The following is a 25,309-nucleotide window of genomic DNA, read 5'->3' on the forward strand; positions in this document are numbered from 1 at the left end:
TTTTTCTTCCTCCACTTTTAATTTGGCCACATTAGGGGGGGGGGTTATTGGGTTGTTGTTTTTATTATGTCTCTTGTGGTTTTATATCTTGATTTTATTCTGTGAACCGCCCTGAGACCCCCGAGTAAATTCTAACGACAACAACAACAACAACAACAACAACAACAACAACATGCATTTACTTCTGGACTAGACTGGGAGTTGTGCACTTCGCATCTATCTGCTTTTACAGTTTCCCGTTGAGATTGAGGTGTGTGTTTGGCTGCCCTTTTCCAAACCTTTCCTAACTCTACAATATCCATTGAGACAAGGCTCTTAACAGCCCCACTGTGGGTAGAGTGGGCTGAGAGAACACTTCTCCCCTGCAAGTTGCAAGCCTTCCTCCCAAGGTCTGTGCCCTGCCCCAGATATTATGGGGATCTCCCTGCCACGAGCGACCAGCCCGACCTTGCGACACAGGTTTTATTGGGCTTTTTGCGCAAGCCGGGTGGCGGCTTAGGGTGCACCCGCTTCCTACAGAAGCAAGTTCTGCCGCTTGCAAAGAGGACCCTCCAGGCACAAGGAAACTTGCAACACGCTGAAATGTCAAACTCTTTTAAGGGACACCTTTGCGCTTGTTTGTTCCTTGTCCCAACTGAAGCGTGCATAGGACTGCAGCCTCGCTGCCATATCCCTGCAATGGAAGGGCGGGTGTCCTGCCCGCTCGGAAAGAAAATAAATATTTGCCAAAACACGCCGTTGCAAGCAGGCGCGGCGCCCCTGATGTAGCCATCTCTCTCCCTATGCAGGTATAAAATAAAATAAAAATAGATAATAATAAAATAAAATAATGCTGCTAACTAAGCACCTCAATCGCTTCTGCCAATGTAACGAGAAGAGCAGACCCCAAAGATACAGGGAGCGGCCATCTTGGGAAAGGGCAGAGGCCACCACCCCACTTCCCTTCCTCTCGCAAAGCATTGTGGGAGGGTTATTAATTGCGGCTTTTGCACTTAAGGCCAAGGGGCGGGTGCCGGGAGAAGTAGGGGGAAGAAGCATCATAGAGGTACGAAACTCAGAGAAGAGCAACTGGTACTCCCCGAGATGGAACTTCTTTGTTCGTTTTAATTTTATTATTATTTTTACACATTTATTCATACCGCATTTTTCCCTGGCGGAATATATATATATACATACATACACACATACATACATACATAAAATATTATGTATATATATTTATATAGACTGTACAGTAATGTAATGTAATGTTAAGACCATATTCATGGAAGGCAGTCTTACTCGGCTACGAGCGATCGCCGAAGAAGATATAAAATATATCATCATATATATAATTCTATATAATAGAAAACAGCATGTTGATCTATAGTAATACAATGATATGGGTTTTTTTAATAGATGTGCAATATGGTATAAAATAATGCATGCATTCTACACGATATAATAATACATATGTCTTTGTTGTCTGCATCCGACTGTCTCAGAAAACCATGAAGGGGGTGAAGTCAACCCGTTGGAGATTTATAGTTTATTAATGCAATGCAATGCAATGCAATGCAACCCGGAACTTGGCTTCGTAGGTGTACCCGGAAGTTAGCTCGGCACGTGTGAGTCTGAAGATTTGTAAGTCTATAGAGAAAACGCGGAAGCAAAGGGAACAGTGTACTGTATAGATATAGATATATATTTAAAGTAGAGCCGGACAGTGAATGATGAAACCACTGCTGCGACCGAGGTAATTTCAAATCTCATTATTATTTCCGCTGCAAAGGCGAGAGATTCATTGCCCCGCCCGGTGCCGTGCGCCCTATCCTGTCCGCGCGCATCTGTCCGGTGGTTTCCAAAGGGCTGCTGGGCGGAAAGCGCAGCGCCGCCGCCGCCCCAATAGAACCCCGGCCAGGCTCGCTTGGCTCCCTCTCCCGACGCGCGGCTGCTGTGCTCGGCTTGATTCCGCCGAGGCTTACTCCCGAGTAAAACCACAAAGGAGAAGCGTGCCTGATCAGGATTACGGACCACCCCCGCCCCAGCCCCGAACTCGCTTTCCTGGAAGCAACTCCCGCTGGGTTCGGTTAGGATTGCAGACCCTTCCCAAGTGTCCCGACTCCCTAATTTTCCAGGAACGTCCCTGATATAGAGAAGCCGTCCCGGTTTCTGATTTGATCCCAGTTTTCCTTAAGAGCAGTGCTTTTTCCACCACCCCCTAGAAAAAGAGGTGCAGGAACTCCCACTGTTTTGGGGACAGACAACCCTAAGTCGTTGAGCTTCTTTCAAGAGGATGCCAAAGTGGTTGAGCCATCAAAGTGGTTGGGCTATTTTTTAAGGGAGCCACCAAAGTGGTTGGGCGTTTTTTTAGGGAGCCACCCAAGCGGTTTTGCTTTTCTTAGGGAGTCATCAAAGTGGTTTTGCTTTCTTTTAGGGAGCCATTAAAGTGACTGGGCTTTTCTTTTCTTTTTTGGGAGCTACCAAAGTGGTTGGGCTATTTTTTTAGGGAGCCGCTGAAAACACATGTCTGTCGCGCCTCCCTTATAGAGCTTCTTTCGGAAGAGAAGTGAAGTGCTGAAAAAAGTGTGTGATATGCAACTCCTGGTCCATCCAAATTCCCCCACCCATAAAACGCTCCGCCTGCCCGCACAGAGAAGGTCTGCCGGAACGCTCAGGAGAGGTGGTGGAACCTTCAGGACAGGTTCTGGAACTAAGTCCCAGAGTGTTCCAGCTGAAAAAAAGCCCCGCTTAGAATGTCCTTATTTTCTTTGGAGAAATGTTGGAGGGTATGGAGTTATCCGACCCTCTCCAAGCCATGTGAAGCCAATCTCACATAGGGAAGTTTTTTTTTTTAATGTTTAATATTTCATTATGTTTTCATATATGTTGGCTGGGGCAACCCAGTAAGATGTGTGGGGTATAAATACTGTAGTCAAATTTTTATGGAAGGGGACGTCCCTATTTTCATCAGAGAAATGTTGGAGGGTATGGGATTGTGTTGCCCTCTCTCAAGTCTAGCCTCTGTGACAGTGGCAAATGCAAGGCTTGATCATAGAATTCTAGAGTTGGAAGTTGGAAGGGGACCCCCCCAAGTCATCTAGTCCAACCCCCGGCAATGCAGGAATCTTTTTGCCCAAAGTGGGGCTCGAACACATGACCCTGAGATATCATGCTCTACAGACTGATCTACCTGGGAAGCTGATCCTTGCTTGCTCCCAGCATTGCTATTATTATTATTATTATTATTATTATTATTATTATTATTATTATCTTCCCTAGCCCTTGTTTACACTCATTTTAAAAAAGGCAAACTGCAAAAGGGACTGCCTAGGATTTGTCAAAATTCCTTCCTCCTGTGATGGATCTCTCTCTTTTCTGATTCCCCTTCCTCTAAAGCGGTGGCTTGAAACTTCAAAGAGGCTTTTCTGCCCTGCAGAGATGAGCACAGATAAGGACGGACAGCTTTGCAGGCCTCCGGATGGGAGAAAGACTGTCCTCGGTGCTGCTGAGGGAGATGAGAACAAACCGACTGGGCCAAGACCAGTTCCGGAAAGGCAGGTTTGCACAAGCCCCGGCATTGCAACTCTTACAGACAATACTAAGCGATTTAAGCTAAGTAGCAGCCAGGCCACCCAAGTAAGGTAAGCGCTTCCGTTAACCGCAGATTAACAGACGGTGCCTTATGTGAGTTTAAAAATAAAGCCGAGGATTTGCTTATGTTTCTGTTTGATTAATTCGATTCGTGTGTTAACGCTTTGGGTAACATCTAAGCTGCGTTATGCATTATTTGTCATAGTAAAAGATGGTAAGATATCTGTTCCCTTTGCCAGCTGCCCCTACACACACACACACACACACACAGAGGAACTTTTTGAATAGTTCACATACAAGCCTCGTAGTTTGAATTCCTTCCCCTCCTCTCTGTAAAATGCCGGTGCGGAGAGAATAAAGTCCTGTTTGTCTGACTGGCTCCCACAAACACACGTGCGCTTCAGAAATAGCTAAACTGCAAATAATCTTGATACAGTAATTTGATTTCTGGTTGCGTTGCACCCAGCAAGAGTAAATGGTGCTTTGTGTAGTTTCCTATAAAAATATCATTTGTGCGCATGCCATCTGTTTTGCTGTGCATACCCGTGTTTCTCCTAAAATAAGACGGGCCTCAAAAATAAGCCATGGCAGGCTTTTCATGAGTAGAATAAATATAAGACATACCCCGAAAATAAGCCGGGGGGGAGCAGGTCTGGCAAGGAAAGGAAGGCATTTAAGCGCCTTCGGAAGAGCCGGCAAGAGGCAACAGCAAGAGCCGGAAAAAGACAACTTCCTATTATCACCTTGCCTTTGTCCTGAAAGGTAGAAACCTTATGGTAGCCATGAGATGTGGGTATCAAAGGAAAGTACTTAACAGCTTTTTGGTAAAGCCAATTGTGATCTCAGGCAGCATCTGGCTAATCAGTCCTGAGAGACAGAAACGTGATTTCTAAATAGAGAAATAAACACAGCCAATTGTACAGCATCTGTAAAATTCATATCAAAAATCATTTCCCTGTTATGATCCAGCCCCCGAATAAGACATCCCTTGAAAATAAGCCATGGTGTGTTTTTTTGAGGAAAAAATAAATATAAGAAGTGTCTTATTTTAGGAGAAACACGGTAGGCAAGATGTGAGACATTGTTCTGATGGTCTTTTGTAGTTAAATTAGCACATATGTCAGCCTCATTGCATACAATTACATGCATGTTTGGGGAAGCACAAATTCCTACACAGGAGTGCTTACTTCACCATATATAAAATATTGGGAAGGAGCTACAATTGTCAGCATTCGTAGGAGGAGAGATTGACTGCTAAACGGCTGTGCTAATTGTAGCTCTGTTAGGTAAATAGGGATCTCCTAACAGCTTTCAGTCTGTTGATTAACTTTCAAGGAGAGGTGATGTAAAGATGTTTTGTAGGCCCAGAGAGAATGTGAACATTTGAGGAGGGTGGTAAAATCTCTAGGATCAATCAATTAAAAAATACGGGGTGAGTGGAGGTTTGGTTTCTCAAATACTGAGATTATTGGTTGGGCGCGTTCTGTAAAAATGTAATCAGCATGCTTATCGTGCAAGGACAATTCTCATGCAGACAGGACTGGTTGCAGATCCCTTTTGGGTTTATGCTCAATGATAAACTTAGGTTTGCTGCTCTGTAACTTGTGAGGAAACAGCTCTTCCTGGAATATTGAAGATGCCCCTTTTCTTTGCTTCAGGAAGCAAACTTCCTCCACTTGTAGTTAGTGAGTTAATTTTGAATATGCCAAAAGATAAGAGAAAAGGGAATACAGTAGTACCTCTACTTACGAATAACTCTGCTTACGAATGGAGCTCCGTCCGCCATCTTGGATGCGGTTTAGATAGGATTTTTTTCTACTTACGAATTTTTAGATAGGGTTGCTTCTACTTACGAATTTTTTCTCCCAATGCATTCCTATGGGATTCGACTTACAATTTTTTTTCTACTTACGAATGTGCGTTCGGAACGCATTAAATTCGTAAGTAGAGGCACCACTGTATATGCGAAAAACAAGCCCACATTAATTACGGTTTACATTGTCTGGTTTTTGACTTTAATGGGCTGATACAAATGAGTATTGATTTCATTATAAGAATATTGCAGACAAAATGCAGTGTCTACATCCAGTCAGAAACCTGGGAATTAAGACCACATGCAAGTTCAGTTAAATCATGTGAAATGATGCTATGATCCATTATTCAGACACCCCACCCCATGTTGCTTTCACGTCTCATTTGGACTATTTGAACTGTGTAAGAGTGAGTAAGCTGCCTCACAGAGGCTTTTCATATATTTTTCTCATAGCCCTGGGATGTCACAGCAAATGGCGAGGAAGGCAACTGATCCTTCCGTTACCACAGAAGAGAAGCGGAAAAAAAGTATTTTTGGTATACAGCTTTCTAAAAACAAAAAGGAAAAATGCCCTCCTCATGACAAAATGTCTTCCATGAGTTCAAGCATAAGCTACAAAGGGAGCCCTGCGTTGACCATCAAAGAAGATGGCGGCAATTGTACAAAGAGGACCCAGGCAGAGGTCTCAAAAGTATCTCGACCCCGCCAAGATAATTCTCACAAGAGTAAAGAAAACCTGCCTGCCTCACTCATCCCTTCCCCAATGGAATCGTCAGTAGACTAGTGAGTTTTTGTCCTTAAAGTTTGGCTGAAGAAGCCTTTTCAGACCTGTGACTTGACTTTACCATATTTTTCCAGATGCTAAATAGGTAAAAGAAGTTATTTTATTGGAAGAATGAGCAAGTTTCCACGTGCGATGGTTTCGTTCTTCAGACAAATGGAAAACGTGGGCCTTGCGAACTTTGTTTTGCGAATAGAAAGTTTGCTTGGAAAAAACATGGGCTTTTCCCTTCCATCTCTAGCACAAATCCTCTCTTTTGCATGGTCTGCCTTAACTACCTTTTGATATTTCCTTCTGCACCAGCACTAACCATGGTTAAGGCTAAGCCGGTTGCTGCTTTAATCTAGAATTGCTAGGCCATTTCAAGCTTTGCTTTCAAATCCTGACCACAATTTAAACCTCAGTTCATTTGGGCTTTCAAAGTGTTTCTTTGTATTGGGGGACCAATGGGTAAAACCATTTATTTTCAGCAAATCTGCCTGTTCGTTGTGTTGATGCTGATTCACCTTTCAATCACCATGGTAAGTGTTCTGGTGCCTGCAGAAAATAAGTAACTGCAGGATGAAGACGCCAACCTGAAATTCTGATTTGATCCTTTGTTTGGGAGATAAGACGTTCTCATTACCCAGCCTCTCTTTCTAGGCCAAATCTTACAAGTCTATGTATAAAACCTCTCAAATGTTCCTAGTAAAAGATAAAGCAGTATATTAAAATGTAAAACAACTAAAAGGGGGCTTAAGTATTTTCAGTTGTTTGGTGGCCAATATTACTGCAGAGGTTAGAATTCTGATGTAACGAAAACTTCTGCCCATGTAGAATCCAGTCGGGCATTTCCGGCGGGAAAGTAAATGGCGTTTCTGTGTACTGCTCTGGTTTTGCCAGAAGCGGCTTAGTCATGCTGGCCACATGACCCGGAAAAACTGTCTGCGGACAAACGTCGGCTCCCTCGGCCAGTAAAGCGAGATGAGCACCGCAACCCCAGAGTCGTTCACGACTGGACTTAACTCTCAGGGGTCCTTTACCTTTATGTGAATAGCAAACAGAGTAACCATTTGAGCAAAAGCAGTTCAAGCTAAGCTAAATGTTGCCCAGTCACAAAAACAATAGCAAATTTCCTCATACCTCCAAATGGATTGTTAATACCCCTCACTGATGAAATGTACAAAAATTAAGCTTCACCCCCCTAAAATGGCACAACCTAGTACCCCAGGCTTGCCATCTTGCCAGGCAGAACAATTGGCACCTTTTTAGAGCAATGTTGTACCCATTTCGCTTCCAGAGTGTGGAAAGACCATGGGGTCGAGCCCTATGTGCAGGAAGCTGACGAAAAGCAAGCTTGTGTAAGTTAAAGCCAGCATAAAGTTACACAACTTTAGCTACATTCAGCAGTGGAGCAGCGAAGCTGCTGCTTGTCTGCCTACGTCTGGCAGAGGGGGAAACAAGCCTTTAAAATACAGTGGTACCTTGCTTCTCAAACTTAATCCATTCCAGATGTCCGCTCCAAAACCAAAGTGTTCCAAAAACCAAGGTGCGCTTTCCCATAGAGAGTAATGCAAAATGGATTAATCCGTTCCAGACTTTTGAAAATAAACCCTAAAACAGCAATTTAACATGTATTTTACTATCTAACGAGACCATTGATCCATAAAAGGAAAGCAATAAACAGTGTACTGCAGTCACACAATCAATCAGTAGCTGAACTGGGTTCCACATAGTCACAAAACAAAACAAAAAAGCCACAAAAACACAAAATAAATAGCAAAAGCAGACAGACCTGAGAGTAACAGTCAAAATGGAAGTGTGGCACCCAAATCGGAAGCGTAACATTCAAAACAGACCACATTCAGCTTTCGAAAAAAGTTCGCAAACCAGAACATTTACTTCTGGCTTTGCAGTGTTTGGGTTCCAAGTTGTTTGAATACTAAGGCGTTTGAGAACCAAGATACCACTGTACTGCGTTGCTGGCTTAATTTATGCTAGGTGGCCAGGACATATGACTGAGTTTGAACAGGTTTGGGATCCTTCTCTCTTAAGATCCACTGAGCTTGGCTCAGCAAGGATGGGGGAGATGCTGTGGAGTTATAGCTGAGCCGAGGATGGGAAATGGGAGATCTGCTGGATCCTAACCCCACTCATCCCAACGGATCTAGCTCCCATGGAAATTGCTCCCGTACTTGGCAGTGTGTCCAGAGTAGGTAAGCAAACTTCTGACAAAAGCATACAGTGTTTCCAACCGCCTGGCAGCAAAAGCCTTCTTTCGTTGAAAGGAGAGGTGTCGTTTTAGAGGCTGAGGCTGTTCGACAACTAAGCCAAATACCAGGACCTAAAAGCTACCTTTGTTTTTCAAGTCTCTGTCCGTCACGGATTGCTGTCTTCTCCTGCCCAGTAGGATGACTTAGCATGCATTTTGATGGCGATGATGTACCTGCTGTTCCAGCTTCCTTGTAGCTGGTTCGCCCGGCCACAGTAAGTACTGCTGAGATTAATTTTTGGGTTAGATTAATTCAGTAGCAACCTCTTTCTGGTGTTGGGACACTCTCCTTCAGAACAGCCACCACCTGAATTAGCCAAACTATCGGGTTGGATCCAGAGTCGCAGAAGCAAAAGAAAATCCCATGGTGGCATGATTCTCTGGAGTGTTGCACAAGCCACAGGAGAAGAGCTACAAACACCAGATGGGCTTAGCACAAGTATAGACCTGAGGTGCGAGAGATTGTGGAAGCTAATGGATGCACATTGCTAGTTCTCTTTTCTTGTGTTAAGTTGGAAAAAACACTTTCTGCTGACAGAAAAGGGCTCCTGGAAGATCCGCTCTGCTTCTAACCCAGGCTTCCTCAATTTTTGAGACTACAATTCCCATCATCCCTGACCACTGGTCCTGCTAGCTAGGGATCATGGGAGTTGTAGGCCAAAAACATCTGGAGGGACAAGGTTGAGGAAGCCTGATATTAACCCAAGAGTATTTCTTCTTAATTTATATCCCACTTTTATTTATTTTATTCGATTCCATTGCAACTTTTCAACCTCCCAGACTTTCAACACATCTTGCGATGGTTTGATCCCTTTCCATTTTAACAGTACACTGTATTCTACACTGACATGGGTGGTGCTGTGGGTTAAACCACAAAGCCTAGGGCTTGCCGATCAGAAGGTCGGCGGTTCGAATCCCCACGACGGGGTGAGCTCCCGTTGCTCGGTCCCTGCTCCTGCCAACCTAGCAGTTCGAAAGCACGAAGTGCAAGTAGATAAATAGGTACCGCTCCAAGCGGGAAGGTAAACGGCGTTTCCGTGTGCTGCTCTGGTTCGCCAGAAGCGGCTTAGTCATGCTGACCACATGACCCGGAAGCTGTCTGCAGACGAAACGCTGGCTCCCTCGGCCAGTAAAGCGAGATGAGCGCCGCAACCCCAGAGTTGTTCGCGACTAGACCTAACAAACAGGGGTCCCTTTACCTTTACCTTTTTACTGTATTCTACAAACACCCCCCCCCATCTCCTCAAAATCATTTCTCCTGCGTATTCTCCATCTCACCTTAATGGCTCATGTTAATTTATCATTAATAGCTATACCCTACACCTCATTATACCATTCTTCCATTTTATATTCTGCTTGCCCCTTCCACTTCCTATCTATCATGATTCGTGCAGCTGTCCATAAATTTGTGAGCAAGACCTTCATAGCCTACGAACTTTCCACCCCATCCTAAATTGATAATAACGCTACCTCGGTCGGTTGGCTTTAACCCATGTGATTTCTGTTATCTCCTTAAACACCCTTTGCCAGAAAAATTGTACATATTTACACCGCCACCACATGTGAACATATTTCCCGGTTTCCTGGCATCCCCTCCAACATAACACCGAATATTCCTGAATAAACAGGAATGCAGTAATACCTCGGGTTACGAATGCGATCCGTTCCAGATCGCAGTTCGTAACCCGAATAGTTCGTAAACCGAACGCTGCGCAAAGCGCAAAGCGCGATTTTCACGCTTTGCGCATGCGCAGACCGTGCGCGCTGTTTCTGCGCACGCACGCGCAACGAAAACACTTCCGGGGTTGCGCAGTTCGTAACCCGAACTGTTCGCAAACCGAGGTGTTCGTAACCCGAGGTACGACTGTGTTTTTGAATTCCTCCTGAAAGTTAATAATGGTGGAGACAAGACGCATCTCACTTGGGGTACATTCAACAACTTTAGGCGGGTACCTGAGTCTCTTGGGATGCGGGCCATAATGTGTCCTTGATGTGATGTAACCTTACGCTGATTGCCTTCAAATTAAGTCCCATATGAATTTAGCGGGATTTTACTCCCAAGTATCTGAACACAGGATTGCAGTTTTACATGTGTGGGTTTTGTTTGTTTTTATTTTAATGTGGAAGAAGCTTTGTTAGACTGCTTTTTGAATATAATGTGATTTTTTTATTTCCCTTCTTGTATGATTCCAAAGGTTTTTCCATCACCAACAAAATGCATTCTAAATCTGGGAGGCAACAATCTGTTACTCTTAGAGATCTTAAGAGTCCAGAGGGGGAAAAGGTGTGTCTTCATTATTACTTGCTTTTGACTCTTTTTTTGAGTATTTGCAACTATTAAAGTTTTTTTTCTTTTTTACTGTTGCTCAAATGAATGTACAGTTGACGCCCATATGGTTGACTCCAACCAAGTCATTGTGTGAGCAGGTGGAATCCCTTGAGCACTGAGGTCCAGCTCCGAGGGCCTTCTGGCAGTTCCCTCACTGCGAGAAGCGAGGTTATGGGGAACATTTCCCACCCTGTGGAATGCCCTCCCACCAATTGTCAGGGAAATAATTAATTATGCAAACTTTAGAAGACATCTGAAGGCAGCCCTATACAGTCATACCTTGGTTCTCGAATGGCGCTTATTTGATGAACAAATCGGCTCCCGAACGCCACAAACCCGGAAGTAAATTTGTGAACATTTTTCAGAAGCTGGGTGTCCGACGCGGCTTCCGCTTGACTGCAGGAAGCTCCTGTAGCCAATTGGAAGCTGTGCCTTGGTTTTCAAACAGTTTCGGGAACCGAACAGACTCCCAGAACGGATTCAGTTCGAAACCAAGGTATGACTGTATAGGGGAGCTGCGCAGGGTGGCTGGGGCGAACAAAATTATTAAGGAAACTTTTTCTCTGCTCCTGACCCTCCACACCCAAATCTGCTCCAGAGGCTTGAAGGAACAGAGTTTGTCTTCTTTTTTTTTGCGGGAAGACACTCAAGGGGAGGATGAGAGGGGAGGCAGAGTTATGTTGTGCTTGCAGATATTGTCCTGCTCATACGCCGACTTTGTTGGATACAGCCCACAATCGCCTAAAACTACCTTGTTTCTTATTAGCTATTTGCTCCAGGAATGGGAAACATTTTTCAGCCCAAGGTCGACGCTGGCTATTAGGGAGTCTCCTGGGGGGGGGGGCGCATGACAGCGGTGGGCGGGGCCAGAACCAAAAGTGGGCGGAGCAACAGGTGCGACTCCGCACTTTACCCAAAAGGCTGCATTCCACCCACACAAAATCCAGGGTTTTCTATACTTGCCTCTCCTCATTTATGCAACCGAGAGCCGTGATCGCCATTCCAGAATGGGGAAGATCCCAAGGGCCAATTAGTGAGGTCTTAAAGGCCACATCCCGTCCCTGGGCTGAAGGTTCCCCACTCCGAAGTTAACTCAAAAGAAATGTCTACGGATCAGCCCTTTGCCATTATGTGAAGTGTGTATTGATGTTGTTGCAGCGAGGAGGACATGTACCGTGATGCGGAAGAAATAGAGAGAGAAAAAGTATTGCTTGTGTGTGGGACAGGCTCCTCAGGTACATTTCAGCGCTACACATATAGAGTATGATGTATTAGTTGAATTCTGTGTAGAGGTTAGCAGCCTCTCAGTGAGCGTTGCCCTCGGAGCGTTGGCTGCCAACCCCAGAGGAAACAACAGAACCTATAGCATCAGGACTTGGGGGGCAGTGGGACCGGAGCCTTGACTTGCCCCCACCTTAACACCTTGCAGTTGCAAACTTTCACCCCAAACACACCCTCATTCCCAGCGGTAATCTATTGCTGCCTTCTAGAGTAGGATTGGGTGATCTATCAATAGATCACCCAATACCGGTTTGAACGTCCATATCGTGATACAGTGGGACCTCGGTTTTTGAGCGTCTCGGAAGCCGAACGATTCGGAACCCAAACGCCGAAAACCCAGAAGTGAATGGTTCCATTTTCAAACACGCCTCGGAAGTCAAAGGGCTTCCGAGGCACGTTTCCCCATTGAAATTGCCGCCCGCCCGTTGTGCCTCGGTTGTCGAACGTTTCGGAAGTTGAACGGTCTTCCGAAACGGATTACATTCGACCACGGAGGTTCCACTGTATCGGTTTCAAAGCTTTTGACCTGGCAATATATCGCAAATCATGGTGTGCGTTAGAGCTGGGCGATATTTCATCCAAAACCAGTGTGAAGTCCGTATCATGATAACGGTTTCATGATTTTTGACCTGGCAATCTATTACAAATCATGATGTGTGTGTGCGCACGCACTGTGCAAAAATCACAATGTGGGGAAAACTGTGAAGCCAGCCAGTGCCCCTGCATAGCTCCATCCTTATTTCAAACATTGTGATATATCAATATACAGGTGAAACTCGGAAAATTAAAATATTGTCGAAAAGTGCCTTTATTTCAGTAATGCAACTTACTATTTTTTTCTTTTTCTTTTAATTTTTAGAAATGCTTTCTTTTAGAAATCCCACAGTAATAAAACAAATAGTTACAATAATACAAAAATAAACGTTGCTATTACATTTCATTAATTACATTCCATTTATAATTTACCCACCTAACGACAAATAATTACAATTACAACAAATAAAGGCTTGACATATCTTGCTTTGCGTGTCATGCATCTATCTCATACATTTGTTTCACCTTTTAAGTTGCGTTACTGAAATTAATGCACTTTTCAACGATATTCTAATTTTCCGAGTTTCACCTGTAAATTGTAATGTTTAGTTGCTGATTCAGGTGGATAGCCATGTTGATCTGTCATAGTCGTAATAAATAACAAGATGAAAGATGAAAAAAATCTTTTTTTATAATTCCAGTGGCATCTTAATGATCAACTAAATATAAGCTTTCAAGGTATGAGCTTTTGTGTGTAATACACATTTTGTCTCCTCTGCTTCAGAGTATCTGACGAAGTGTGTATTACACACGAAAGCTCATACCTTGAAAATTTATATTTAGTTGATCTTTAAGGTGCCACTGGAATTATTAAAAAAAGATTTTTTCATCTTTCATCTTGTTATTTATTATGATAATGTTTAGCTGGTGATACATCACGATGTTGAAAACCAGGTATTGCAGAAAGACTGCAATTAGCCTTTCCACGCAATCCCAACGTGGGAGGAAGCAAATATTAGACCAGAATATCCAAAAGGATATTATTTTATTTTCCATTTATTTTCAAGGAAGATTTCCTTGCAAGTCTTGCCCCACACCCCACTAGTCCTGTACCCACATGTGAGACACTCCTTTTGCTCGTCAGAAATAAGTGTGAGCTCTTTAGGGAAGACATGATTAAATGTCAAAATGGAATAGACTGAAGAAGTTTAAGTAGTTTGTAACGAAGCTGATAAGCTTACTGAGTGCCCTTCACCCAGGCTCAGGGGTCTCGCAGCCAAAGAGGCCTGCAATTTCCATAAATGTATATACAGATTTGCTTTTTTTTTTGTAATGCAGAAGAGAACTGTGCTTCTTTTGACTTTCCCCCACTAAAATGGATTCTCTTTTCCTAAATGCAATTCAGATTTTCCAGAAAACAAGCTAAGTGTCGAACCAGAGGTTGGCATCATGGATTACTGTCAAAAAGAATGGAGAGGAAACACTTCGCAGGCCAAATGTATAAGGAAGGTCTGATCTCATTTTCTGACAATAGTGCATATGATAGTGCATTTGATTTAAAATCACTAGTCAGTGAGACTTGGTTTATATCATCTTTTTTACAGAAAGACTCGTTCTTGCTGGCATAACCTTAATGTTTACAACCAGATGAAAGTTTCATTTTTTGAATAATAAATTTTCAGAGTAGTTTTTTACAGTTCTATCAGAAATTACTGATTTGGTTATACTATTAGAAATACATAGACAGATAATTGTGAAATTATTCTGAGGTTTAATAAGTTAACTGTTTATATTTGGAAAACTTTTCTGCTGTACTTTATTGGAGGGAGAAAAACAATCATTTCCTAAATAACAATTTAAACAACTTATTTAACTAAAACAATAACATTGTAGCATATGTATCAATGTTTGTTAACTGGTGCAGTTAATTTTTTTTTAAAAAAAACTTAGACTGAGTTTTAGCACACATGAAAAACTTAAAACAAATCCTTATTTCCTGATGAATAGCCGTTGGACTATAATGTAAGTTAAATAGAAAACTATCTTTAGAAAGATTTTTCCTCCCAAAGCATTTTATCTTAAAAATCTGATTTAAATAAATAAATAAATCTGTGTTTTTTTAAAAATCATTGATTTTTTTATCCACCCTGCCTGGAAGTAGACTCACTGACTACAGCAGATGTAAATTAGTTATAACTAAAGCCTATTGATTTTGACGACCTACTCAAAGTATGGTTTGGTTGGCTACAACTCATAACTTTTAAAAATAAGTAAAGAAATGGATCTATCCTTTAGGTGTTGTATTTCGCCTAAATATCCAATACCTAGACACTGATGTTTAGAATAGTTTAATTCTGTATATTTGTATTTATTTAAAATATTTATAGGTTGCCTTTCTGAGCAGAATTCTCAAGGCTGCTTACTCAAATAATAGCTGCTACCGCTTGAATTTCCCATTTAATCATGTTATTAATAAAAATAATAATAGTACATATTGAGCCTCGAAATGAAACCACCGGTCAAAAGCAACACAGTAGTGAGACAAAATATAATCTTTGGAGTAAGCCGCTGTAAACATTAATAATAATAATAATAGTAATAGAAATATTCATACCCCGCCCATCTGACTGGGTTGCCCCAACCGCTCTGGCGGCTTCCAACATATATAAAAGCATAATAAAAACATCAAGCTTCCCTAAACAGGGCTGCCTTCAGATGTCTCCTAAAAGTTGTATAGTTATTTATCTCCTTGGCATCTGGTGTGAGGGTGTTCCACAGGGTGGGCACCGCTACTGAGAAGGCCCTCTGTCTGGTTCCCCGTAGCTTCACTTCTCGCAGTGACGGAACTGCCATTCTTCAAGGCTTTTCTGAAAATCTTAAGGGTGTTAACTTCACGGAAGCCAACTAGAAGTGAGTTCCACCGTCAGGTGGCGACAAATGCCATCCCCCTCATGCCCACAAAATCCACTGATACTGGTGCTTTGCAAACAAGAAGGGCCTCCATTAAGAAGCAGGCCGGTTGTTTACGGGTGCAGGTGACCCTTCAAATAACTCTGACCCCATACTGTTTCAGGCTTTCCCATTTGAACCATAGGGCCGTGATCTCAAAATGTTGGACAGGCTCAGCTTCGGCGCCAAATTCCAAAGGAAGAACTGGGAACGCATTTCTTGAATTTGGCATTCTCTCCCCCTCTCTGCTTGAAAGATGAAAGCCACCATATTTAAGTGACCTCATTCTGAACCATTGTGTGTTTCTGGGCCATCTTTAAAGGCAGCCCCATGTAGAACACATCGTAGTAATCAAGCCTAAATGCAACGAGGGCATGGGTTATTGCGGCCTGGTCTGACCTCTCCAGATAAGAGTCACAGTGTGTGCTTGGTCATCCGAGGGACGGCAGCCCCATTGAGATTTCAAATTCTTGAGTGATGCTTCTATAAACCAGGCCTCATATTGGGCTCCTGCACGTGAAGTTTCTGATTTTTTTGTTTGTTGGGATGTGTGCACCTAAGAGTAGTTTTTTGTTCTTCGCACAGGGCTACGAAGCAGTTTCACAGAAATTTATTTCGATAAGGAGAGTGCGAGGGGATAACTATTGCGCCGTCAGAGCGACGCTGTTTCAAGCCCTTAGCCAAGCTGTTCAGCTTCCTGACTGGCTCAAGAGAGAGGACATGTCGTCGGTAGGTCGCAAACTTCCAGCACATCTCTTAACAGGACAAAATGATGGTAGCTTTTGCTTAGCAGGTATTTGTATAGGCTTGTTCAACCGCCACAGATTATTTTTTAACAAATACCTGTGCATTCAGAGAAGAAAGCACAAAAGCAAACGGCACACGGCACGAGTTTTCTTTCTCATTGTGCAGTATTCTAAGTACCCATTCTGGTCAAAGAACATATACCTACATAATGAGTTGCCTTGTCGAATTTCTGGTAAAGATTAACTTTTATCTTCTGAAAATTGTAGCTCCCAGAGAAACTGATGGAGAAATATGGCTGGATCACGCAATGGCAGCTCAGGCAAAAATGGACCAGCAAAGTTGAAAACTTGGTGGATGAAATTAAAGACTGTTTAATGCTACTAAAAAACAAGGTTTGACAAATTATGCTTAACTTACCTTACTGTCAGTTCCACATTTCCAACTATTTAAAACAAGCAATTGGGAGATTGGAATTAGCTGGGGACTAGATGGCAGTCCAATGATCAAGGTGGCAATTGCTGCACGTGCTGTTGAGGGGCAGGTGGGGCTCATCAACCTTCTCCATCTAGGACAGGCATGGCCAAACTTGGCCCTCCAGATGTTTTGGGACTACAACTCCCATCATCCCTAGCTAACCGGACCAGTGGTCAGGGATGATGGGAATTGTAGTCTCAAAACATCCGGAGGGCCGAGGTTGAGGAAGCCTGGGTTAGAACCAGGCAGTTTTAATCACACCACTTCAGCAAGAATCAATCCACACACTGAAACAGATTTCTGTGTGCAAATTACCCTTCTAGATCCTTTCCGGGGTTGATGGTACAATATTTATTGTAATTCTTGTTACTGGTTGCTGTTTAATAGATATTTTGCTCAGTAGCCATTAATGCTATGTTGGTGCAATGTTAGTTATTATTTAATTGTGACATTTTCTTTACGAATTTGATCTGCTCAGTCTAGTGCTTTAGCTTATTTCGGCTGAAATTTAATTTCATGTAGCTATTATTGTACGTGGTTTGGCACTCGGACTTGTTTGTGGAAGTGTGACGTGCGATTATGAAATCAAGGTTTTGAAATTGATTGAGTCCTTGTCTTTTAACTCGCCAATCAATCGAATAATCTCAGTTTTGAATGTTTTTTAGATTACCAACACCACAGTATAGATACTCTTATGAGATCCTAGCAGCATCTTGCTACTTGGCATTGCTTGTGAATTCTAAGAAGCTCCCAAATCTTGGCAGTTTTGAAAGGTTCAGTCTTCCCTCTTGATTAGAAATGGTGTTCAGTTGCTTCCAAGTACAGTGGTGCCTCGCTTAACGAATGCCCTGCTTAACGAAATTTCCGCTTAACGAAAGGATTTTTCGAGCGGAGGTTGCCTTGCTAGATGAATGCGTTTTACGAAAAATTCGTCTAGCAAATCGCGGTTTCCCATAGGAATGCATTGAAATTCAATTAATGCGTTCCTATGGGCAAAAAAAAATTCAAAAAAATTTCAATGCATTCCTATGGGATTCGCTAGACGAATTTTTCGCTATAAGAAAAGACCCGTGGAACGAATTAATTTCGTCTAGCGAGGCACCACTGTATAGAGAAGAACCTGCTCCTTGATCTTCAGAACTACCATGCAAAATTTGGGAACGCTATCTTAAGAGGTGTCCAAATGCAGCGAAAAAACAACTTTCCAAAATATTGAGTAGAAGATTGAAGGACGTTTGAGAACCTACAGTTGAATAGAAGCCACTCTAATTCTCCCCCTGCCCCCCAGTAATCATTTATATTTTCTCTTTCATTCCCTGCTACACTAATACACCACAACCAAATTAAACCCCCTGGCCTGCAACCTCACCAATTTAATGTAGCCCTTTCTGGAGAAAAGCTTTAGCTGACTTAGATATCTTGGTTTTAGAGATCTGAATCCAAGCTGTCCAGAAGGGAAGCTGTTCGCATTGTTAAGCGTTGTTCACACTGGACTTTTATTTCCTGCTGTTTTTCTTGCATCCCATTCGTTCATGTGTTTGCCTCTACAGTGGAAACGTATGAGTGAAATGAAGGGCCTCGCCGAGAGGCAAGTGGCCTGCGATGAGCTTTTCAGAAGCGAGGAGGACGAATACAAACTCTACGAAGCTGTGAAATTTCTCATGCTCAATACGGCAATCCATTTGTACGAAGACAACGAGAAGGGGAAGGAGGTCCCCGTGTTTGCCTGGCTTCTCTTTGCCCGGGATACGTCCAGCAATCCTTCGCAGCTGATGGAAAACCACTTGAATCAACTCGGTCACACGGGAGGCCTTGAACAAGTAAGTTCCCCACGTTCAACAAAAACGGGATCTAGCATTCGTTCCCTGACATTCATTAGGAGCAGGGAAAGCACATGTTGATTTGGTGCAGTCCAGAACTCGAAACTTTATAGGCCCAAGCAGGACCTGTCAAGCAAAGTAGCAGGGAATTTCAAGGCCTGCTGGCCTAGCTTAGAATTGTAGACTTGGAATCCCATCTCCCCAGGAAGCCTCCTCCACTGTTGCCATAATGATGTTTCTCCTAATGCTTAACCAAAATCTGTGGCCTTGCAATTTCCTCTCTCCTTTGGGTGTTCTCATTGAGCAGAGGTTGGCCGGCTATCGGTCAGGGATGCTGAAGCTTGCATCCTGCACTGAGAAGTGGGAATTAGACCGGAAGACCTCCTGGGTCCTTTCCAACTGCATGGATCTCTGAAAAAACAAATCCAGTGCTTCGTCTGACTTTCCCCCCTGCGTATATAACTACTCAGCAAGCTGCTACATGAAATAGCAGGGGCCCTGATCCAACAGAGCATATGTGCAGCAGCCAACCTGCTCACACCTTGTATGTGCAAGAGAAGCTGGAATCCTGCTGATAAGTTGTTTGGCAAAGAAAGGGGAGCATAAACTGAATAAATGCATAATTGCACACAGTTTTCTCCTGCACAGCTGATTGGCTGAAAGCATGGGCGTAGCCAGGACTTTTTTTGGCGGGGAAGAACCGACATGATTGGTCAGTTAGTTAAGTATTTCTGTTGTTTTACTTGATCTGGGGGGGAGCAGCTGCCCTCCCGTGACTAAAAGCGAGCTTTTTCATCATCTTTTTTTTTTAAATTATTTGGTTTTTCAAATTACGGCTTAACAATCACATATCCGACATACAACATCAAGACAAGATTCCGTAGAATCTCCTGGACTTCCCTCCTCCCCTTTGTGGGTCTTCTTGTTAATCATTTCCTCCAGCATCTTTCATAACAATCCAAATCTTTTACATCTCCATTAGATCCAAAATTCACCATTAAACTACAAGGAGAGAGAGGTGGGAAAATACTGTTAAAGGGGGTGTGGTCATAGGTATATACCGGTATCAGCATGTTTAAATCTGAAATGTCAAAGTGTGTTGTTGTGGTGGATTTGTTGTACGTATTTTTTGCAGTTGTAGTTTGTGTTGAAGAAATGATTAAATAAATAGAATTTTAAAAACCCCATTAAACTACAAGTGTTATTTCAACCCTACTAACAATTTTAACTGTTTACAATGGTTGTTAATATAAATTATAAATTTGCCCCATTCTTTATTAAAGTTTTGGTTTCTTGATTTCTGATTCTTTCGGTCATTTTGGCCATTTCTTTGTCTTTTAACTTGGCCATGTAGACCATGGTCCTCTGGACCAGGCTGGGAGTTGTGTTCCTCTTTGCTTGTATCGTATCCCACCCAGATTGGGGTGGGTGTCTAGGCTTATTTCCAGAATACATTTGGCCGAATCGGTTATTTGTCTTTTTAAATAATGCATGCAATTTTTTTTCCACTTTCTCCCCTCGATACCTAGGTGGAGATGTTTCTCCTGGCTTACGCCCTGCAGCATACCATCCAGGTCTATCGACTCTATAAGTACAACACAGATGAATTCATCACTCTTTACCCCAACGACCCAGAAGAGGCCTGGCCAATTGTAACCCTTATAACTGAAGATGACAGACATTATAATATACCTGCTCGAGTGTGCGAAGAGACTAGTTTGTAAAAGAAACGAAAACAAACAAACAGGTGCGTAAATGGAATAAACAACTTAAAAGCAAATCTTCTTAGTTTCCGATTTGTTTCCCACACACAGCAAAGGCAGTTAAATTTTCAACATTTTGGTGCAAACGTCTGAAATTAAAAGCCTAATACAATGTAGTTCCACGTATTTTTGTTTCACCAATAGGCAAAAGTAGTTTGTCCTGTCTTTTGGATAAATTTCTTTAAAAAGGTTCATTTTTAAGCTAGATGCAGCCATTCTCTTCCACGGTAAGGAATGGTGCCCACTTCAAATGCAAGACTTGTCGATTTCCGAAACAGGATTTGCCTGAATGAATCAAGGCACTGAAAGAATCGGCTCTGAACTCACTTTTGCCATATTTATTTGTGTTCAAGCCCAGGAGACCCAAGTGCAGAAGCAGTTTCTGCCCACACGTGGTCTCAAGACAGCACCCCCATTTGCACTAATAATAATCATCATGATTTTATTATTTATACCACACCCATCTGGCTGGGTTGCCCAAGCCACTGTAGGCTTGCGAGTTTGCATTTGCAATGCAGATGAGAATACACATCTCCAAGCCGCTTTCCCCAAGCAATAGACACGTTGCTGCGTGTAACCATGTATCTGGAGTGGAGCCATGATGTGCAACTTAAGAGGTTGGTTGAGACACTGGGATGTTTTTCGTCCACAGGACACAGCTGCTGCGATGACCTTAAGAGCTTCTAGGAGAAATGCAACAGGAAGCTTAGCACTGATTACTCTTAATCCTCTTCAGGGTTATTTTAACCCCCACATTTGCAGGCACGGAAAGGCTACGAGAGAGACCAGAGCTGCCATGTGTTTTTTTACTGAAGACAGCAAAATAAAATATAAATTGAAAAGCAGAAGCAAAGCAACATCAATGCATCTCAGTTATAGACCACTGGGTGCCCAAAACTGCTGTTGTCTGAGATTGCTCCTCCATATTCCCAGAAGTAGAATTATATAATTGTAGAGTTGGAAGGGACCCCAAGAGTCAACTAGTCCAACCCTTGCAATGCAGGTATCCTGCCCACAGCTGTCCCTGGGTGGGCTCGAACCACCAACCTTCTGGCTCACATAGGCTCAAATAGCTTGGTGTGACTAATCCATTAAATGGAATGGATTTTTAAAGACTAAAGGTAAAGGTACCCCTGACTGTTAGGTCCAGTCGTGGACGACTCTGGGGTTGTGGCGCTCATCTCGCTTTACTGGCCGAGGGAGCCGGCGTTTGTCCGCAGACAGCTTCTGGGTCATGTGGCCAGCGTGACTAAGCCGCTTCTGGTGAACCAGAGCAGCGCATGGAAATGCCGTTTTACCTTCCCGCTTGGAGCGGTACCTATTTATCTACTTGCACTGCGTGCTTTCAAACTGCTAGGTTGGCAGGAGCAAGGACCGAGCAACGGGAGCTCACCCCGTCGCAGGGATTCGAACCACCGACCTTCTGATCGGCAAGCCCTAGGCTCTGTGGTTTAACCCACAGCGCCACCCGAGTCCCTGTTTTTAAATACTTGGAATCAAATTTAAGTTCTCACCCTGCAAGAACAATGTAGGCTTTGTGCCTTTGAAATGCAAATCTCAGACCCTTCCTGTATGTGGAAGCCACCATTTCCTTAATATCAAGGAGATGCATTTCCTGATCTCCCTGTTTCAACTACTAATTGCTGTTTCCCGTGTAGGAATTCAGCATGGTATAATATTTGTAAACATATTTTCCATATTTGGCTGCCATCCAGTCTCTCACACCCTCTGAAGTCTGGCAGGCACTAGATGGTGGATCTATCTATTGCCTGTTGTGCAAATCCCAGGCAGATGGGGAGAACTAACCATCACTAAACCGGTTCTTCATTTTTCGAAGGCCTTGCCTATATTTTGCCTATCTACCAGTTACACAAGTGATTTAGAAGGGCTTTGTAATCTGCCTGGATTTGGAGGACTCAGTCCCTTAGGGAGCTGGGCAGCAAAAGCCAACACACACACACACCCATTTTCTATAGCATAATCCAAAAATTTAAATGTCTGGATTTTGATGTAGACTTTTGTCATTTCATTACGCTGAAGTAGAGGGAGAGAAGATTACAAGGAGTCTCCACAGAATCTGAGGAGGACTCTCCTTCCTTCAAGGTTTTTAAACAAAAGTTGGGTGGTCATCTGACATGTATGATTTAGTTTAGTTGCCTGCATCACAGAGGGTTGGACTAGATGACCTTCGGTGTCCCTTCCAACTCTACAATTCTCTCTCATAAATGGTGGCATAGTTGTCACTTTATAATTCAATAGACTCATCTAACAGATGTGTGCGTAACTCAGTTATCAGCTACTGGAGTTTTTGGTGTAGTCATCGCGACGGTGTTAATGGAAACACTTTCTCTCTGAAAGTGTCTCATTCCATAACAGTAAATTTTACTGAATTTGGGGGGGCTGGTTGAAGTAAAGCCAAAGCCTTCCATCATGTCACCCTTGCTATTTAATGTGACAAAGTAGTAATCCTGATTCATATCCCACTGATTTAAGATGCTGCAGCCGTTGCTAGAGCTTCCTTCTTCCATATATCACATGCCAAGAGAGCGCAAGTCTGTGGCTGGTCGTGGACCTTAGTTGTTGAATAGCGTGGCGAGATTGAAAGCAGATCTCTTCCCCCCCCCCCCGAAAAGGCCATTATCAAAGCAATCTTAGTTCTACCATTAGTGCTGGCTTGTTCATGAGAGATTGGCAGTGATGAGAGTTTCTGGTTTAATTGCTGTAGGACAGAAGCGTGGAATTTATTGTACTCTGTCGTTCCCCTTCTTTATAGGGGAAAATTAGACGCAGAAAAGTGTTGCTGAAAGAGGAACAAGAATTGTAATTCCAGTTAACCATGAGATGGAACAATAGCATTTGATGCTCAGTTCTACCAATATTTCCCCTCATGCATGCATGTTAAAAACAAATACCACCATTGTCTAAATAAATAAATAAAATTAAAATTGTCCAGTAGCACCTTAGAGATCAACTAAGTTAGTTTCACCCCACCCTACCCTCCCACTATATATAAGGGTCTGGTGACTTCTGTTTCAGTGTATCTGAAGAAGTGTGCATGCACACAAAAGCTTATACGGTACCCAGAACTTACCTTAGTTGGACAATTAGTGCTACTGGACAATTTTTTTATTTATTTCGTCTGTGTCAGACCAACACGGCTACCTACCTGAACCCACCATTGTCTGTATGTTTGCAGGATGAAGGCCGTCAATCACAATTCCCTCAAGGGCAGGCATAGGCAAACTCTGCCCTCCAGATGTTTTGAGACTACAATTCCCATCATCCCTGACCACTGGTCCTGTTAGCTACGGATGATGGGAGTTGTAGGCCAAAAACATTTAAATATTTTAAACAGAGCACTTTACAATTAGGCAGAATGAGACTTGAAGCTTAATTTAAAATGACTTAATACGTATTATCTCCCATCCTTTCTCTTCCAACTCTCTCCAAGGCTTGAGATAGCTTATCGACAAAGAGCTAAGCCACCAAAGTGTTTAAAAACTGACTGAACTGACCCAAACTAAACAGTCCAATCCAGGGGACCCCAAACTAAGGCCCGGGGGCCAGATGCGGCCCAATCACCTTCTAAATCCGGCGCATGGATGGTCCGGGAATCAGCATGTTTTTACATGACTAGAAAGTGTCCTTTTATTTAAAATGCATCTCTAGGTTATTTGTGGGGCATAGGAATTCGTTCATATTTTTTTTCAAAATATAGTCCGGCCCCCCCACGAGGTCTGAGGGACAGTGGACCGGCCCCCTGCTGAAAAAGTTTGCTGACCCCTGGTCCAATCGTTAAAAGAAGGCAAAGGCATGATCTTTGCATTTGCCAATATAAAAGAGGCCTTTATAAATCCACATTGCTCTGCAACTTCTAGCACAGCTTCGTTGAAGCAGCAGGCAAATGGCACCTTTGAACTGGGGCACAGCGACTCCACTGAGAACCCCCCGCTTTGCCTGAATTTATGCAAGAGGACATCTTGGTATATCGGCATAGCTTTCAAGCAGTGTGTGGCCTGGTCTTCAAAGCAATGAACCACTAACAATTTGACATCCGGGCCCCTTTTTTGGCTAGGTAGGCCAAATGTTAAAGCGGTGTGTGCTTTCATCTAGTCATCTGAATAGCAGCCTCTGCCTCAAGACCCGATGAAATCTCGGCAGATCGCGCCTTCGTTTCTCTGCGTAGGTCCTGAAATATTTATTGCGACAGTCACCACTGAACTAAAATGTCACGTTGAACGTATACTGACCCCTATGTAGAGGCCAATTTATTATTTAGAGGCTTTTAGCCGTTTCTGCCCTGGAAAAGAGATTCTTTTTATATATATATTTTATATATATAAAAAGAAGAGGGTGAAAGGTTGTTTTCTGCTGCTCCAGAGAAGCGGACACGGAGCAATGGATTCAAACTACAAGAAAGAAGATTCCACCTAAACATTAGGGAGAATTTCCTGACAGTAAGAGCTGTTTGGCAGTGGAATTTGCTGCCAAGGAGTGTGGTGGGGTCTCCTTCTTTGGAGGTCTTTAAGCAGAGGCTTCACAGCCATCTGTCAGGAATGCTTTGATGGTGTTTCCTGCTTGGCAGGGGGCTGGACTGGATGACCCTTGTGGTCTCTTCCAACTCTATGAGTCTATGATTCTAAAATAGCATTCATTACTTTAAGGACAGCAAAAAAAAAATTCACAAAAGTCACACACTGACACTCCGCAAATAACCTTCGCTCCATCACAGGGCTTCGAGAGCACAACCAAATTAGACCTTGTCTTCCAACTGAGTCTCATCAGTTGAATTAATATAAAATGAGTTGTAACTCGGCTGTGACCCTTTATTAGTGACTGGGCTTTAAAAAAACATCTTGCTTAATCTCCCAAGTTGTGTTTTTTCAATTAGATATAAAAAATACAAACACTGGACAATGGACTGCATACTCGAGGCACTATTAACTTGAAACTTAATAAATCAGATCTGAAGCAACCTTTTCCTCCCAATTTGA

General features: G+C 43.0%; 1 protein-coding gene across 5 annotated transcripts; it reads left to right on the top strand.

Moving 5' to 3' along the window:
• Positions 1 to 1,608: 1,608 nt before the first annotated feature.
• OTULIN (OTU deubiquitinase with linear linkage specificity) lies at positions 1,609 to 20,695 on the top strand. Of its 5 annotated transcripts, none has more exons than XM_060278037.1 (9): positions 1,609 to 1,735; positions 3,419 to 3,623; positions 5,840 to 6,169; positions 11,906 to 11,982; positions 13,968 to 14,071; positions 16,097 to 16,240; positions 16,525 to 16,650; positions 18,283 to 18,552; positions 20,082 to 20,695. In XM_060278037.1, the coding sequence occupies exons 2-9, from the start codon at positions 3,421 to 3,423 to the stop codon at positions 20,274 to 20,276; spliced, it is 1,449 nt and encodes a 482-aa protein (XP_060134020.1). In that variant the 5' UTR covers positions 1,609 to 1,735; positions 3,419 to 3,420; the 3' UTR covers positions 20,277 to 20,695. The 5 variants fall into 5 exon arrangements, with proteins under 5 accessions (XP_060134020.1, XP_034982231.2, XP_060134021.1 ...); XM_035126340.2 differs by having other exon boundaries at positions 1,611 to 1,735; positions 3,379 to 3,623; positions 20,082 to 20,694; XM_035126342.2 differs by lacking the exons at positions 1,609 to 1,735; positions 3,419 to 3,623 and adding exons at positions 8,516 to 8,633; positions 10,614 to 10,702 and having other exon boundaries at positions 6,037 to 6,169; positions 20,082 to 20,693.
• The last annotated feature ends 4,614 nt before the right edge of the window (positions 20,696 to 25,309 follow it).

Source organism: Zootoca vivipara, chromosome 8, assembly GCF_963506605.1.
Source record: "Zootoca vivipara chromosome 8, rZooViv1.1, whole genome shotgun sequence".
NCBI classification, from domain to species: Eukaryota; Metazoa; Chordata; class Lepidosauria; order Squamata; family Lacertidae; genus Zootoca; species Zootoca vivipara.

What these genes read in the sequence shown, in the direction of transcription:
- OTULIN (XM_060278037.1), top strand. Translation starts at nt 3,421, where the DNA reads ATGAGCACAGATAAGGACGGACAGCTTTGCAGGCCTCCGGATGGGAGA. An exon ending in AGCCAGGCCACCCAAGTAAG is followed by an intron (nt 3,624 to 5,839) that starts GTAAGCGCTTCC and finishes TTTTTCTCATAG; the next exon opens with CCCTGGGATGTCACAGCAAA. An exon ending in ATGGAATCGTCAGTAGACTA is followed by an intron (nt 6,170 to 11,905) that starts GTGAGTTTTTGT and finishes ATGTTGTTGCAG; the next exon opens with CGAGGAGGACATGTACCGTG.